Raw genomic sequence first — 15,649 nt, 5'->3', positions numbered from 1 at the left:
TTTTTTTGATATGTTATCAATAATCCCATTGAAAAATATAAAGAGCAAAAGCACACATTCATAATAAAATAAAAGATCACTTTCATAATAAAAATTTAAAACATCAAACACTTGGGGATATGGTGATAAAATGAGAATAACTATAAAACTACTGAAGAACACTTAAAAGGACTTGAATCAATAAGCATGTAGTTCTCGGGTGGGAAGACTCCATAATTCAAGAAATCCATCTGTTTCATATCTGTGTGTGTGTTTACTGCACCAGGTTTCAGCTGTGCCCTGGGAGTGGTTCCCAAGCCTGCTGCACACATAACCCCCGAGAGCTGCAGGAAACGCTGAGGACCAGGCCACCAGAGAGTACACCAGCATCTCCATGCCCCTAGGACCCCTGATTTCTGGGGGTGAAACTCGGGCATTAATATTCTTTGGAACCCACATTGTCCCAAGGGCTTTTTAGAGAGTCTCCCTCCTACTTCAATTAGAGCAGCTCTATTTGTACCCATTTACTTTGCAGGCTTCCTACAGGGTTTCATTTGAGAACAGGAATTTCCTGTTTAAAAAAAAAATCACACACACACACACATACACAAACACATATGGGACAGAGGTTATAACTCAGTGGAAGAGTCTTTGTCTGGCACATGTGAGGTCCTGATTTTGATTCCCACTACCACAAAAATGAATAGATAGATAGATAGATAGATAGATAGATAGATAGACAGATAGCCAGGTATGGTGGTGCACGCCTCTAATCCCAGTGGCTTGGGAGGCTGAGGCAGAAGAATAGTAAATTCAAGGCCAATTTTAGCAATCTAGTGAGGCACTAAGAACTTAGTGAGACCTTGTCTCAAAAAATAAAAAGTGCAGAGGATGTGGCTCAGTGATAAAAACTCTCTGGATTCAACCCCCAACACCTAAATAAATAAATAAAATAAAAGGAAAAAAATGTTTGAAAACTACTGATTTGAAGCAGATCCATCTCTAGGATATACTGATAAGCAGAAAAATTAGGTGAGATCTGATAGATGACATTGCTATAATTTTTGTGAAAATAGATGAACTTGTCTGTTCATTTATATGTAGAATAGTAGGAGGCATAGGAACAAGGAACAGAGTTCTCTGGCCAGATAAGAACAAGAACATTAAATGAAGTTGACATTGGTTTACTAAAAAAATCAAATTTTAATTTTCAAATCACGTTAACTATCAACATTCCAATAATTTTAATGAAGGGTTATTAAAATGTATTACGGTACAGCTCAAGAATAGATCCACAGGAGAGGATAAAGCTTAGAAACAGATACATGATGCTGAAGATGTTTAAATGGTTTTACAATTTAATTGAGAAAGAATTCTTCAAGAAATGACACTGTCAGAGCCATCAGTTGTTTGTGGGAAAAATAAAAGTAAATTCTCAGCAGGGTAAAGAACAAAACGTTAGCGATGATGTTATAAAAAATTCACTGAATATATATTTTTCTTTTTTTGGTACCAGGGATTGAACGCAGGAGCACTCAACCACTGAGCCACACCCCCAGCCCTATTTTGTATTTTATTTAGAGACAGGGTCTCACTGAGTTGCTTAGTGCCTTGCTTTTGCTGAGGCTGGCTTTGAACTCGAGATTCTCCAATCTCAGTCTCCCAAGCCACTGGGATTACAGGCGTATGCCACTGTGCCTGGCTCTAGGAAAATTTTGTTAGATAGTAGTGCATAAAAAATTACACACCTGTGCTTAGCTGATGTGCTTCAGCTGGTCATAGACCAAATGAAAAGGCAAGTGAAGACCAGAGAAAGAAAACAGCTCTGAGATATAATATATGAAGAGTTCATGTAGGTCAATAATTAAGCCTCCAGTACCATATACAAAGAAGAGACATGATGAGCCAGCCAGCACCCAGATCTCAGTTTCCAACACCATTCTCAGATAAGGGCTCCTGAAGAAGGGCTTCTAGGACAGGATGATCCTGGAGCATCTTGGCCACTCGGGAAGGATGAAAGTGCCCACACCAAACCTATGGTAGGTATGTCAAAAGGAAACTCGAGCCAACAGAAAGAGCTCCCGAAGATGGAAGCTAGAAAAAAAAAAGTAACATATTAGTGGTTTATAACTCAGTGTATAAAATAAATAAATATTCAGGAGTCCATACTGATACAGGTGATTGAATAAATTAATAAATGACGTAATCCCAGTGGCTTGGGAGGCTGACGCAGGAGGATTGAGAATTCAAAGCCAGCCTCAGCAAAAGCGAGGTGCTAGCAACTCAGTGAGACCCTGTCTCCAAATAAAATATAAAATAGGGCTGGGGATGTGGCTCAGTGGTTGAATGCTCCTGAGTTCAATCCCTGATATCCCCCCAAAATTAAAAAATAAATCACAAAGAAGAGGTAAATCTCCTGCACAGCTGAATTTCATATAATTTACCTGGAGACGGGCAACCTCAAGGAGGGGAAAAGTGACTACCAATAGAAAGAGGCTTCCATTTTCACGTACCAAGCTAATTTTCTTCAGTGGGGATACTCAATGTTGATAAAGGATGCAGAGAGGGGAACTTTCTTACCTTGCTGGGAGGGTTGACACCAGAGCAGCCTTTGGAAACTAGGCTGGCACTGTCTATCCAGTGTCTGGACTGATGGCCATGTTGTTTTTCTGTCCTAGATTAAGGACAGAAAGCAGGGATACAGATATTTGAATAGGTTTCTCATTTCAGCATTATTTACAGCTTTGGAAATAGCCTTAGAAGTTATCCGCAGCAGGAGAATCATAAATCATGTCCATCACCATGGATGATGGATGCCGTAGCTGCTTATTGAAGGCCAAGACCCTAGGGACTGGAATTTCTAGTCTGGGGACCAGGCACTCTTTCCCCTGGTCCAGTGATCTGATTTAATCCTCAGGCAGATGGAGCACAACTGCCAATCAGGGAGTAGCGTTGCTTACCTCTCCAGCCTCATCTTGAGCATCTGGCTTCTTGACACCCTAGATGGTAGAAGCGTCCAGCTATTCTAGGTACTGCCCCCAAAACATACACAGGAAACCAGGTAGTTCCCCAACTCCCTGCCTTTGTGCGGGTTCCAGTTCACCTTGCTGCCCTGAGTACTCCCGCACATACTAAGACCCAAGTGAGCCATCACCACCTCCAGGGAGCCTCCCCTGACCCCCCTTCCTTGTGCTATATTCTCTGTGCTTCCGGTTTTATACTCAAACTCCACTTTTGTCTGTCTGTCCATTAGATTGTGAGCTCCTTGAGGACAGGAGTGTGTTTTATTCATCTCTGAATCTCCCGCACAGTAGGACCCGAGTAGGCGCTCTGTAAATGTCCTAAATGTCTGTTGGGCTTTTGTTAAACATCTGGGCAAAACCCTAAGGCCTTTTTCCACCATTGGATTCAAATAGGGGTGGTTTCTATGTCACCTCTCCTCTCCAAATTAACCTCCTCTTAAAGTTTGGGGGCTGAGGTCAAAGTTGAGTTTTGCTTCCTACCTGATCCTTAATTCCTAATTTTCTTCCTTCCACTTATAGGAGAAAAAGATGTCATTATTTTAGGGGATTTTGGCCAAGGACCAGATAGCAGTGACTATGATATCCTGAGGAGGGAAAAATTTTACCATCTGATCCCTGCCCACACCTTCACCAACATCAGCACCAAGAATCCTCAAGGCTCCAAGTCTCTAGACAACATCTGGATCAGTAAAAGCTTGAAGAAGGTGTTCACAGGTAGGGAGGAGTTCCTCATGCTTCCCCATGTTGAACAATGCAGTGCTATCTTGCCTCCTCTGCGGACATTTATGGGGAAAGGAGGGGTCATTATTTACTGCGGACATTTATGGGGAAAGGAGGGGTCACTATTTAGGTAGTGACCATATAAGTATCATTCACTTGGAGACACTTTTAAGCATGAAGGGGTGTGGCACACAATTAAAAGGTGCCCGACTGATCTCAGGCAAACCTCATTATAGATCATCCCTGTAAATTAGCAGAGTTTTTCTGATTCCCAAATGAGCTGATAACTTACCTGAACTTTAAGGACACTTAGTCATTCAGCAAACATTTGTCAAATGTTCAGACACTGTGTTGTGGATGGGGCTCCCCAACATGCTGTTACGGGGTGATCAGCGTCAGGAGGAAAAAAGTGCTCAGTGCTTCACAAGCAGCAGGGTGTGGTGGGTGATCTCTTTTCTCAGGAAAAGCAGCCATTCTCCCCAGCTACAGCCTGCTGAGTCAGGAGACAACTAGTCAGCAAAAAGGAGGGACAGAGGGTGTGTGTGTGTGTGTGTGTGTGTGTTGCTGGGGATTATACCAAGGTCTAGGCAAGCTCTCTGCCCCTGAGCTGCACCCTAAACCTCATAGTAGGATCTTTTGATGAAAGACTAAAACAGTGGTTCTGAACCCTCTCTAGACATTTACCAAGTCTCCAGATACCTATTATGCTTCACCAAGAAATTTAAAAATAAGGAAAGTAACAATGCCTGGGTCCCTCATGAGTCTTAACATGCAACCAGGACTGAGAGACCCTGGGGACTGGAATTTCTAGCGGGGGGGGGGGGGGGGGGGGGGACCTCTCAGGGATCCCTCCTCTGACACATGGGCGGTTCTGACCTTGCACCCGCCGGCCTGATTCCTTGGTCTCTTCCCTCTCCCTTCAGGTCACTGGGCTGTGGTGAGAGAAGGTCTCACAAACCCTTGGATTCCAGATAACTGGTCCTGGGGCGGAGTGGCTTCTGAACATTGCCCCGTGCTTGCTGAGTTTTACACAGAAAGAGACTGGAGCAAGAAGGAAGGTCCTCGGAATGGCAATGGGGTCACCTTGGAGCGGAGTGAAGCCAACATTAAGCATGAGCGATGATGACCCCCTACTTGATTTTTTCGTCCCCCTGACCCAGCTGGGCACAGGCCAGGAGTTGGCCCTTCCTGGTGACGGTGCAGGCCCTTTCTGTCTTCATCTGAGGAAGTCTGCACATGGGCCGTGGCCCGCTGCTTCCCTCGGGGACACTTTAGGACCTCTCCTGGTGGGTGGGGGAGCATGTTGGGCCCTTGCTGCACCAGGCGGGCACAGCAGCAGCCTACAGAGGTCTGAGATGTCTCCCTGGATGCACTGAGCTCAGCAGCGTGGGGCTGTCGCTGCTGGTCGAGTGGTCATGTGAGAACAGCCCCAGAACTGAAAAGCCCAAGCCCTGGCTGAGCCATACCAGAGCGCTGGTCTCTGACCCACCAGTATGTGATGTTCCGGCTGCAAATTGCAGAATGCTTTTAACTGTGATTGAGCACTCTTCTCAAATATTTTGAGTGGTGATTTTTAGTTTTGTTTTGAAAAAATAAACAGATTAACCTGCCTGGCTGCAGTGAGAGCGTGGGACAGGTTTCCGTGCTGCGTTTTTGTCACCTTCCTCAGGTCCTCTCCTTGGAGCTGCGGCCCACCCTACCCGCTTTACTCTCCACCCTAGACCTGCAGGGCTGCCTCTCCCACCCTGTCACCTGGCCTTGGCACACTGCAAAACCTTCTTTTTATCCCCCTCCCTCCCCCCAAGCTCCTTCTCAGTCCTGACTCCTTTGCCAGACTAAGAGGTCTTGAGCACCCCCTTGGGCTTCTGGGCACTTCCCTATGAGAGGAGAATTCTATCCCAAGGACCTCTCCTCCTCCCTCCTTCCCACCTACTCATTCTCCATCAGGTTCCTAGCCCAGAGCCTCCCCTTCATTGATTGCTATGAATATACAATTGGGTTTCATATCCACAGATTCAGAGGACCTCGGGTTGAAAATACTCTAAAAAAGAAATGACAGCCCAGTGCAGTGGGGTCACACCTGTAATCCCAGCAACTGGGGGGCGGGGGGGGGGGGGCGGTGGTTGAGGCAATGTCCAGGGCTCCTTTAGCCTTGAACTATGAAGGTGTGAACTGGCTTCCACAGCTGGAGGCCAGCGCTCCTTTCTCTGCCAGCTGCCACGTGCTCCCAGAGGTTCCCCAGGCAATCCTACTCTGTTTGATCTGCCTGCTTGGAATCCCTAGAGCCCAGGATCCGTGAGCGGGGGTGGCAGCCTTGCCCGAGTCCCTCTGTTCAGGAGCCATCTGCCTTGACACACGACTAAATCAGTCAGGGTCTTTCCAGGTAAATTGGGCTGGCACTAAATAAACACACAGACACAGAAAGTACCTTTTTCTTGGGATTCAGTGACAAAGGAGGCAAGAAAGACAGGCAAAAAAAAAAAAAAAAAAAGCATTCCTGAAACCCTATTTATCAGGGGGAAGACACTGGAGAAAGTTCCACCCAAATAAGGCAAAGAATTGGGTTTCAGGGGGATGTAGCCCACTCCCAGAGCTGTAATTCCTTGCCTATCGAAGGGAGGTCCACTTGCTTTGGCTCTGCCAGCAGAAGCCATTTTCACACCTTCATTGCTCAAGGCCAAGGGTATAGACCTGCTCAACTCCTGCTTATGGAACCGACAAGGCGGGAGGTCGTAGGTTAGAGGCCAGCCTCAGCAGCTTAGTGAGACCCTGTCTCATATATAAAAAGGGATGGAGTTGTGGCTGGGGAATGCCCCTGGTTCAATTCTTAGAACCACAAAAAAGAAAAGAAAAAAATCATGTCTGTACTGAACATATACAGAAAACACATCGACTTCTTTCCCTGAACAGTACAGTACACAACTACTTACAGAGCACTTACACTATATTAGGCATTATAAGTCATCTAGAGATTATGGTAGCATACACTGAAGCAGTGGGAGGATCACTTGAATCCGAGAATTCAAAACCAGCCTGGGCAACACAGACCCGTCTCAAAAAATAATAAAGTACATGGGAGGGTGCGTGTGTGTGATATGTAAACACTGCTCCATTTACTGTAAGGGGCCTGAGCATCCATGGAGTCTGGCATCCTTGGTGGGGGAGGGGGGATGCTGGAATCTGTCCCTGTAGTCACTGAGGGATGACTGTTGACTCAGGACACACAGGAAGGGAAACCTGATGTCTCAAGGAGGGAGGCTTCCTTCTGTGGTTGGGTCCCCTCAGGCATTTCATCACCGGTGTCCCAGTGTCACCAGGATAATAATGCCCATTTCACACCTGCCAAAGATCACGGTTATGGGTTGTATGTGAGGTGTCCCCTGAAAGCTCACATGTGAGGCAACGCAAGAGGGCTCAGAGGGGAAATGATCAGGTAGGGAGAGCCTTAAACGAATCAGTGAATTGCTCCCTGATGGGATTAACTGAGTGGTGGCTAGAGACAGGTGGGTTGAGCTGGAGGAGGTGGGGCATTGGGGTGTGACTTTGGGGTATATATTTGTTTCTGACAAGTGGAGACCTCCCTCTCCCCCCACCTCTCTCTCTCTCTCTCTCTCTCTCTCTCTCTCTCTCTGCTTCCTAATCATCATATGAGCTGGTTCCCTCTGCCACACTCTCTGCCATGATGTTCTGCCTCACCTCAAGCCCCGAGCCCTGAGGAATGGAACCGGCCTTCTATAGACTAAGACCTCTGAAAGTGGCAGCACACAGATAAACTTTTCTTCCCTAAAATGGTTCTGGTCAGATCTTTTAGCCACAGCAGAAAAACAAAACAAAACAACAACAACAACAACAATAATAATAAAAAACCTGACTGAAACAGTCACACTAATAGTAAATAGATAGGATCCAAACTCTGATGTTTTTAGTTGAAAATCCATGGTCACATATTAACGTAAAAGTATAAAAATAGTGAAAAGCCAAGTCATGAGTTTAGATTACCTAGGTCACCCCAGTTTCCCATGGAAGCTGAGGGTTTATTCCTCTTGGCACACTGAACATTTTGTGTAGACCAGGACTGAACCCACCTGTCGCTAAGCTGATGGGCTGTGACAAGGGCCTATCTTCCACCAAAGGCCACTGGATCCCAAGTTGTGTCACTCCTCTCGAGCTCAGGAAGGAAGCCATCTTCTAGGGGCTCAGAGGGTAATAGCTGTGCCCATCTGGGGGGGGGGTGGCTCTCCAGGGGGAGGGTGAGCAACTTCTGTCTGTCAAGTCCAAACTTGAAGGAAAGCAACTCAACATTCAAAGCCCTGAGGGCTGAAAAAGATGCTGCCCAGCCAGGCACATCCTTGGGTGTCTCATCTAAAAGTAAAAACTCCTTCACCAATCAGGTGCCCCAAATCCTTCTAGCCAGATGGCTGTTTGCACCAAAGCTGGGGACATTAAAGTTTTCTTATTAAGTGTGTATGTGGGTCCAATAAAGTGACCTTTGGGAGGATTAATCCACTTTGAGCTGAACGGCAGCCATGCCTCACTGGCCTATTTGCTTCTAACATGGGCAGGTCACCAGGAGGTGTGTTTGCAGAGCAGCTGTTCATGTTTGGGACAGGCCCACTTGGTTTTTGCTTTTTGGGTTATGGTTTTGATTTTTGCTTCGTTGTTGTTATTAATAAACAATATTTGTTTTTAATAAACTGTATTTTAAGAGCAGTTTCAGGTTTTCGAGCAAAGTAGGAACTAAGGACCCTTTCCCCTCTTGCTAACTTTGGCTGTTAGTGTACAAACATTGCCATGTTAACTTACTCCATAATTTACATTAAGGTTCACTCATTGTGTTGTGTATCTTGTGGGGTTTTGACAAATGTACAGATGCTTCTCGATTACACCAGGGTTACAACCCAGTAAACCCATGGTAAGTTTAAGATATTCAATAAAAAATAAAAATTAAATATTTATTAAATAAAAAATTTAACATACCTAACCCACCGAACATCACAGCTTGGCCTTGTCCCCACCCCACCCCTTAAATGTGCTGAGAACACTTGCCTGCATTAGCCAACAGTTGGACACAATCTTCTAACACAAAGCCTATTTTATAATAAAGTATTGTATCTCTTGTGCAATTTACTGATCACCTGTATCCAAAAAAAAAAAAAAAACTGCTGGCAAAATTGAACAGAGTATGGGTTGTTTCCCCTTTTGATCTGAAGGGCTGATGGAGACATCCAGCACTTCCAGAGGTGATTGGATATCATGTCCCTCACCCAGGAAAAGATCAAAACTCAATTTCTACTGATTGCATGTTTCTTTCACACCATCATAAAGAAGAATAATGTTAACCCAGTATAAGTTGGGACTGGCTGTATGATGGCATATGTCACATGATAGTATTATACAGAAGAGTTTGACTGGTGTAAAAATCCTCTATGCTCTGCCAGTTCATACTTCCCGTCCCCCCTTCCCTTCTCACTGTCGCCATAGTTTACCTTTCCTGGAGGGTCATGTGGTTGGAATCTTACACTGTGTCCTTTTCAAGTGACTTCTTCACTTAGCAACATGCATGGGTTCTCCATGCATTTGTGTGTGTGTGTGTGTGTGTGTGTGTGTGTGTGGCCTGCTAGCTCCTTTTTCTCACTGAATTACATTCCACTGTGTGGAATTGATCTGCTCTTCCTTGCATGGCTTCTAAACCCCTGCTCTTCTCCAGTGGCCTCACCCCTTCCCAGTATACAGTTGGTGGCATTTCTGTTTCCTTTCCCTCTGCATTCTTTTCTTCCTTCTCCAGTTTTCTGAGAAGGGACCTAACTGAAGGACTTTGTGGGAGAAGCCAGGAGAGTCTCTGGGTTTGGAGAAATTGGGTTTGGAGAAGTGAAGGGCGTAGGTGCTGGGGAAGCTCTTAAAGCCTCACTGGCACCAGGTCACCGAGCCTCCTTTCTGGGCTCTCTGTCACAGCGCACTGCAGGCAGCCTGAGCCCCTCCCTTCCTGCCCACAGTCCAGGACAGATCTGAGATAGCGTCATCTCCCCATTCTGTGTGCGGGAGGCAGTTGGCAATTGGCAGCAGCTCACAGCCATCGCTATAGTGCTTACTGGCACCAGCCGGGACTTTCTCTGCCAACCGTTTCAGCAGGAATGACTTGAGGGCAGCCTCCTGAGGGGGCCTCCCTCACTGCCACTCTAGGGATGACCATGGAAGCAGAGATAAGTGTGGTCTCTGTTGGGTGCTGTACTCTTCTGAAGCCAGGGGATGCCTGGCTTTGTATTTCTTCTGAAGCCAGGGGATGCCTTCTGCTTTGTATTTCTTTGGTTCTGATGGTTGGGTCTCTCCTCTGGGGCAGACCCCATCCCACCAGGAGTGGGCGAGAACCCCAGCACCTGTGTTTTCAGTTCCAGGGTCTCTGTGGCTGCACAATGTGCTAAGTTAAGTCCCCACCACCTGTGAAAAGCAGTGGAGGTGAGTGCTTCTCACCTGAGACTGCCACAGTGTTTGTTCTCAATGGACAGGAATTAATGACTTAAGTACCACTCACTTGATCTGAATGCCCTTTTTCAAATAATCTTTGCCCACGCTTATGCATGCTTTACTATTCTAGTTAATTTATATTTGACCCAAGGAATTTACAAATCTTAATTGCCTTTATTTGGGATTTGCAACAGTGCAGATCCCAAATGGTTCAAAACACCCTGCCCCACCATACTGAGAGCTGGCTACATTTAGAGCCAGCAAAAAGGAAGTGACATACAGAAAACAGAAGTGAGGTAAAGACAGCCTGGTTAGTTACAGCTCAAATCTATCTTATATGAACATGGTTTGAACAGTTGGCTCCTTGTGATGGCCTGAGATTCAGCTATGTGTTACAGTAGGAGGTTACAGTCTGTTCATACATTGAGTTAGACTACAGTTCACTAGGTATAGAGTCTTTAGGCCAAACTTAAAATATGTACAGGGACTGTTTTATTATTATTATTATTATTATTATTATTATTATTATTATTATTATTTATTATGGTACTGGATTTGAATAAGGGCTATTCCACTAAGTTACAACCCTAGCCCTTTTAAATTTTTTATTTTTATTTTGAGAAAGGGTCTAAGTTGCCCATGGTGGCCTCAAACTTGTGATCCTCCTGTCTCAGCTTCCTGATGAGTACCTGGGATTACACCTATGTACTACCATCACAGTTTGCATCAGTAGCTTTAAACCAAACAACCCAAGTTAATTACTTTTTTCAAAATATATTTTTAGTTGTTGATGGACCTTTATTTTAATTATTTGTATGTGGTGCTGAGACTCGAACCCAGTGCCTCACATATGCTAGGCAAGCACTCTACCACTGAGCCACAGTCCCAGCCCCCAATTGAACATACTTTTAAAGTGCTTTAATCCTCAGAAGAGTCCAATAAAGCTGGTACTATTATCTTTCTTCTTCTATTCCTTTATACAGATGAGACATGGAGAAAAGTTTGCCAGGCTAGGGCCACATAGCTAGAGATGGCAGAGCTGATTGGCAGCTGGAATTTTGGCAACCAAAATTGCATTTTAACCACCACTACGCTCTGTGTCAAGGCTGAGTGCTTCTGCTTCACCTTAGTTGGACATAGATTCTTACACGTCCCAGGGGTTGGCACATTTCCTCTGAGGACCCCAGGAATGGGGTCGTGCTTGGCCCCACTGGTCTTGCAGTCAGCTGGATCTGGCTTCTGTCAACTCTGCTGCATCCTAGCTGCCAGCCCTGCAGGTCCAGATCAACTGGCCAAGTCTGTTTACTTGTCTATTAAATGAGAACAAAGCCCATCTCAGAGGCTTGTGAAAAATAAACATCTATTAGCGCAATATCTGAAGGAAGCCGTCTGTTTCAAATGACACATCACAGGGGCTCACGAAGCAGTAGCATTGTTAACAATTATTTTAATTGCTTATTTTTTAGTGTTTAAATATCATCTCCAGAGTCTCTCTATTCCTTTCAACCCAAGTGTGCTCTATGGTCCCCCAACGTTGTGTGTCCTATACTTTCACGGTCAAGTTGGGCCTTTAGAAGGAAGGGTTCCTAACCCAATGGTACCTGTCACATTTCACTAAAGAAGACCTGAAGATCTCTGAGGGTCAAAGACTACTGATCCAGGCTCCCAGAAGTTTCCGAAAGATAAGCTCAGCAGGCAATTCAAATAATCTTCCAGGGACAACACATACATGAATCTTCAATTAATTTTGAACACAGTGGAGAGCAACCACTGGGTGAATGATAGCAGGTGAGGGAGGCACAGTCAACATTCCCTCAAGTGTCACTGGATTAGCATGTCTAGATATGTCCCAAGGAGCATCTGTACAGCACCTTGCATGAGCACATATTCTGTGATAGGAGTTGGGAGGGACCTGAGGAAGGATGGGCTGTGCATCATCAGGGAATAGGTCAATGTGCTCCTAGGGAAATCATCCAGGAAAGGATTTGAAATGACACATGCATGCCTTGTCAGGACCCACCACCTCTATCTCCAACTGAAAAACACCCAGAATGTGACAGGCTTTGCCAAGCAATGCTTTGCTGATGAAGGGTGGGGCTGGGGTGAATGGACAAGGGCATTAGCCAAGCAGAGTTGTGAGGATATAAACACAGACACATGTTCCTGCATGCACACCATACATTAATGTGTGATGCTTTTTTGATGACATTTTAGTGGCCAGTCCCTATTTTAAGACTGTCTGCTGATGAGGGCTGGATTGGTGTCTACCCAGCTTCTGGAGAATGAATGACTGCATTCCAGGCTGCCTTGAGCTTGATTTCTACTTATGCCTCCTCAGTGAAGGAAGGAGTACTTGGATGATTTCATTTGAAATGTTGAAAATATGGACCAACCCAGCTCAGTGTGACCTGAAGATGTGATTTCTGAAGTGGTTTGGATAGAGCTATCCCCTGGATCTGAAGAGTGACGGGTGGGTGTAGAAATTGCTCTCTGGAGAAAAGCTGCAGAGCACCTTCATTCAGAGCTCTGGGGACCAGGCTGAGGCTGGACCCTTCCTTCCTGGGAAGTTCATGAGCAGTCTCCATCCTGTTCCTGCTGCTGAGAGGCAGCCTACTAATTAGAATCAAGTAAATAAGGAAAACCAGGGGAGGAAACAGGGAGATAGTGAGAGGGCATGGGGGAGGAGGAGAGAGATCTGAAGCCAGAGCATCCATCCTTCAGTTACCCAGTCAACAAGTATTTACTGAAGGCCCAATATGTGCCAGAAACATCACAAAGTCATCCCTTTTGTGGTAAAACTTATAGTTTAGTAAGGGACACAAAAGTAGTTATTCATAGTAACTCATTGCTATGAATAATGTTATTAAAAAGTTATTAAAACATAATGACAGTTATTAAAACACCATTTGAAAAAAGCTACATGGACTGTCCCCCCCAAACTCATGTTGAAGTTTATTTGCCACTGTAACAGCATTAAGAAGTGGGCCCTTTAAGAGGTGTGTAGGTCATGAGGGCACCACCCTCAGGGATTAAGGCTGCTATTGTGAGAGTGAGCTCCTGATAAAAGGTTGCATTTGGCTCTTTTTTTCTTGTGCGTACTTCCTTGCCATGCCCTGTGATGCTGTCTGCCCTTGTTTTCCCAAGCAGGCTCTCACCAGATGGCCCCCTTGAACTTGAACTTCCCAGCCTCCAGAACTATACAGCAAGCATTTTGGAGAGGAGAAAAAGTTCGCTACAGGATTTAGAGAAACATCCAAGCAGAGGTGGGCTGGGAGTTGGCTGATCCTTGCTCATGGGAGATTATTATTATTATTTTTAGTTGTAGTTGGACAAAACACCTTTATTTTATTGATTTACTTATTTTTATGTGGTGCTGGTGATCAAACCCAGCACTTCACACGTGCTAGGTGAGCACTCTACCATTGAGCCACAATCCTAGCCCCTCATGGGAGCTGATTATTAAACTCTTGGAAATTTTTCCAGCCAGTTGTTAAGTTACTGGTAGTTTTTGACTTTGCCTTTAGTGGAAGTGTTTTCCTCTGAGAGCTAGTTGTTAGCACATCACTGAATCCAGAGATTGGTTCTTAAGGGTGAAATGTGGCATGAGATCTAGTTTTTATCCCAGTGATGATGCTCCTCCATGATTAAGATGCCCAAAGTATCAAGACACTTCTGGAAAAACATGGCCCCTATGATTATACTTGCAAAATCTCAAAACAAAGTACTAAGACCATAATGAGTGAAAAGCTTCAATTTTCTAATTAAATCCTGCAATATTTAAAGCATGGATGTTGGCTGAGTGCAGTGACACATGCCTGTTATCCTTGCTACCCAGGAGGTTGAGGTAGCAGGATCACAAGTTCAAGGTCAGAATCAGTATTTAGTAAGAACATGTTCCATAAAATAAAAAGGACGGGGAGATATAGCTCAGTGATAAAGCACCCCTGGGTTTAATCTCTAATACCCAAAATCAAAAAATGAATAAAGCCCGGATGCTGTCATTTTAAAACTAAAACAGGTTCTTTTATCTGTAGTTAGCTCAGACTTTATTGTCCTCCTAGGACCCTGTCATTGTTGACACTGAGCTTTTGCTTGTGCATTTCCTCCTGCCTAAAACCTATCCACTGAAGTCCATGCATCCCTGAAGCTCTGCCCAAGTCCTATCCCACCCCTGGATCTATTCCAACCTCACCAGACCCCCATGCTGCCTCTGGATTCTGGTTGTCCCAGTTGTTCAGAGGCTTTCATCAGCACTTATTTCCTCAGTGTTTTGACTTGCCACTATAATATCTGGTGGAGGTACACCCATCGTTTTTAGTAGCAAAAGAGGGACATTTGCCAATGTCTGGAGTCATTTTTGGTTGTGCCACATGAAAGTGGTATTGTTATTAGCAGCTGATGGGAAGAGGCCAGGGTGCGGCAAAACATCCCACACCACACAGGACAGACTCCCCCTCCCAATGATCCAGCCCTGATGTCAGTATTGCTGAGGTGCAGAAAACCTGAGGTACACTCAGTGATGGCATCCTAGTGCCACTTGACCCCAGCAGAAGCAAGCACAGAGCAAAGCAAAGACCTCCAACTGTTAGAGGCAAGTGTGGCTTTACCCACCCCAGGGTTTATTCAAAAACACATTTCTTCTACCATGATGACCCCTTGTTCCCTCCTCTCTCATTCTTCCTCCAAATCCTGACTGAAATTAGAAGCAAACATAAGTTGCATAAATTGATGGGTACTGTCATGGTTTGAATATGAAGTATCTCCCCAAAGCTTCTGTGTTAATGCAGCAGGTGAAATGATTAGATTATGAGACCTGTAAACTAATTGGATATTAATCTGTTTGATGAATTAATAGTAATAATAATAATAATAATAATAATTTTAATAAAATGAGTGATTTCCGGGCACCATGATGCATATCTATAATCCCAGTGATTCTGGAGGCTGAGGCAGGAAGATTGCAAGTTGAAGGCCAGTCTGAGCAACTTAGCAAGACCCTATCTCAAAAGATAAAAAGGGGTGGGCATGTAGCTCAGTGGTAAAGTCCCCCTGGGTTAATCCCTAGGGAGGGAGGGAAGGAAGGAAGGAAGGAAGGAAGGAAGGAAGGAAGGAAGGAAGGAAGGAAGGAAGGAAGGAAGGAAAGAAACTGTATGGTAAAAAAAAATAAAATACTGGTAGGCAGGTGGGGCATGGATAGAGAAGGTAGGTCACTGAGGACTGGAAGGTTCTTTTGGCCTCTGGAGCCCCATCCCCTGTCTCTCTGCTTCCTGGCTGCCATCAGCTGAGTACCTTTCCTCTATCACACCTTTCCACCATGATGTCCTGCCTTTCCTTAGGACCAAAGCAATGGAGCCAGCTGACTATAGGCTGACCCTTTGAAACCATGAGCCCCCCAAAATTTTCCTCCTCTCTAAAGTTGTTATTGTCAGGTATTATGGTCCCAGTGTCAAAAAGCTAACATGAAT

At 45.0% G+C, this 15,649-nt stretch overlaps 1 protein-coding gene across 2 annotated transcripts in view; it reads left to right on the top strand.

The window, feature by feature from the left end:
- Window positions 1–5,332, top strand: part of Eepd1 (endonuclease/exonuclease/phosphatase family domain containing 1) — a 124,622-nt gene extending 119,290 nt beyond the window's left edge. For both annotated transcript variants that reach the window (XM_078039856.1, XM_005319195.5), the window contains exons 7-8: window positions 3,522–3,716; window positions 4,646–5,332. In XM_078039856.1, the coding sequence (XP_077895982.1) occupies window positions 3,522–3,716; window positions 4,646–4,845 (395 nt within the window). In that variant the 3' untranslated portion in view covers window positions 4,846–5,332. The remainder of the gene's footprint in view (window positions 1–3,521; window positions 3,717–4,645) is intronic.
- Window positions 5,333–15,649: the final 10,317 nt, after the last annotated feature.

This window comes from Ictidomys tridecemlineatus, chromosome 2 (assembly GCF_052094955.1).
Source record: "Ictidomys tridecemlineatus isolate mIctTri1 chromosome 2, mIctTri1.hap1, whole genome shotgun sequence".
In the NCBI taxonomy this organism is placed as follows: domain Eukaryota; kingdom Metazoa; phylum Chordata; class Mammalia; order Rodentia; family Sciuridae; genus Ictidomys; species Ictidomys tridecemlineatus.
The sequence above is the reverse complement of the archived record's forward strand: the minus strand, read 5'-3'. Positions and strand labels throughout refer to the sequence as shown.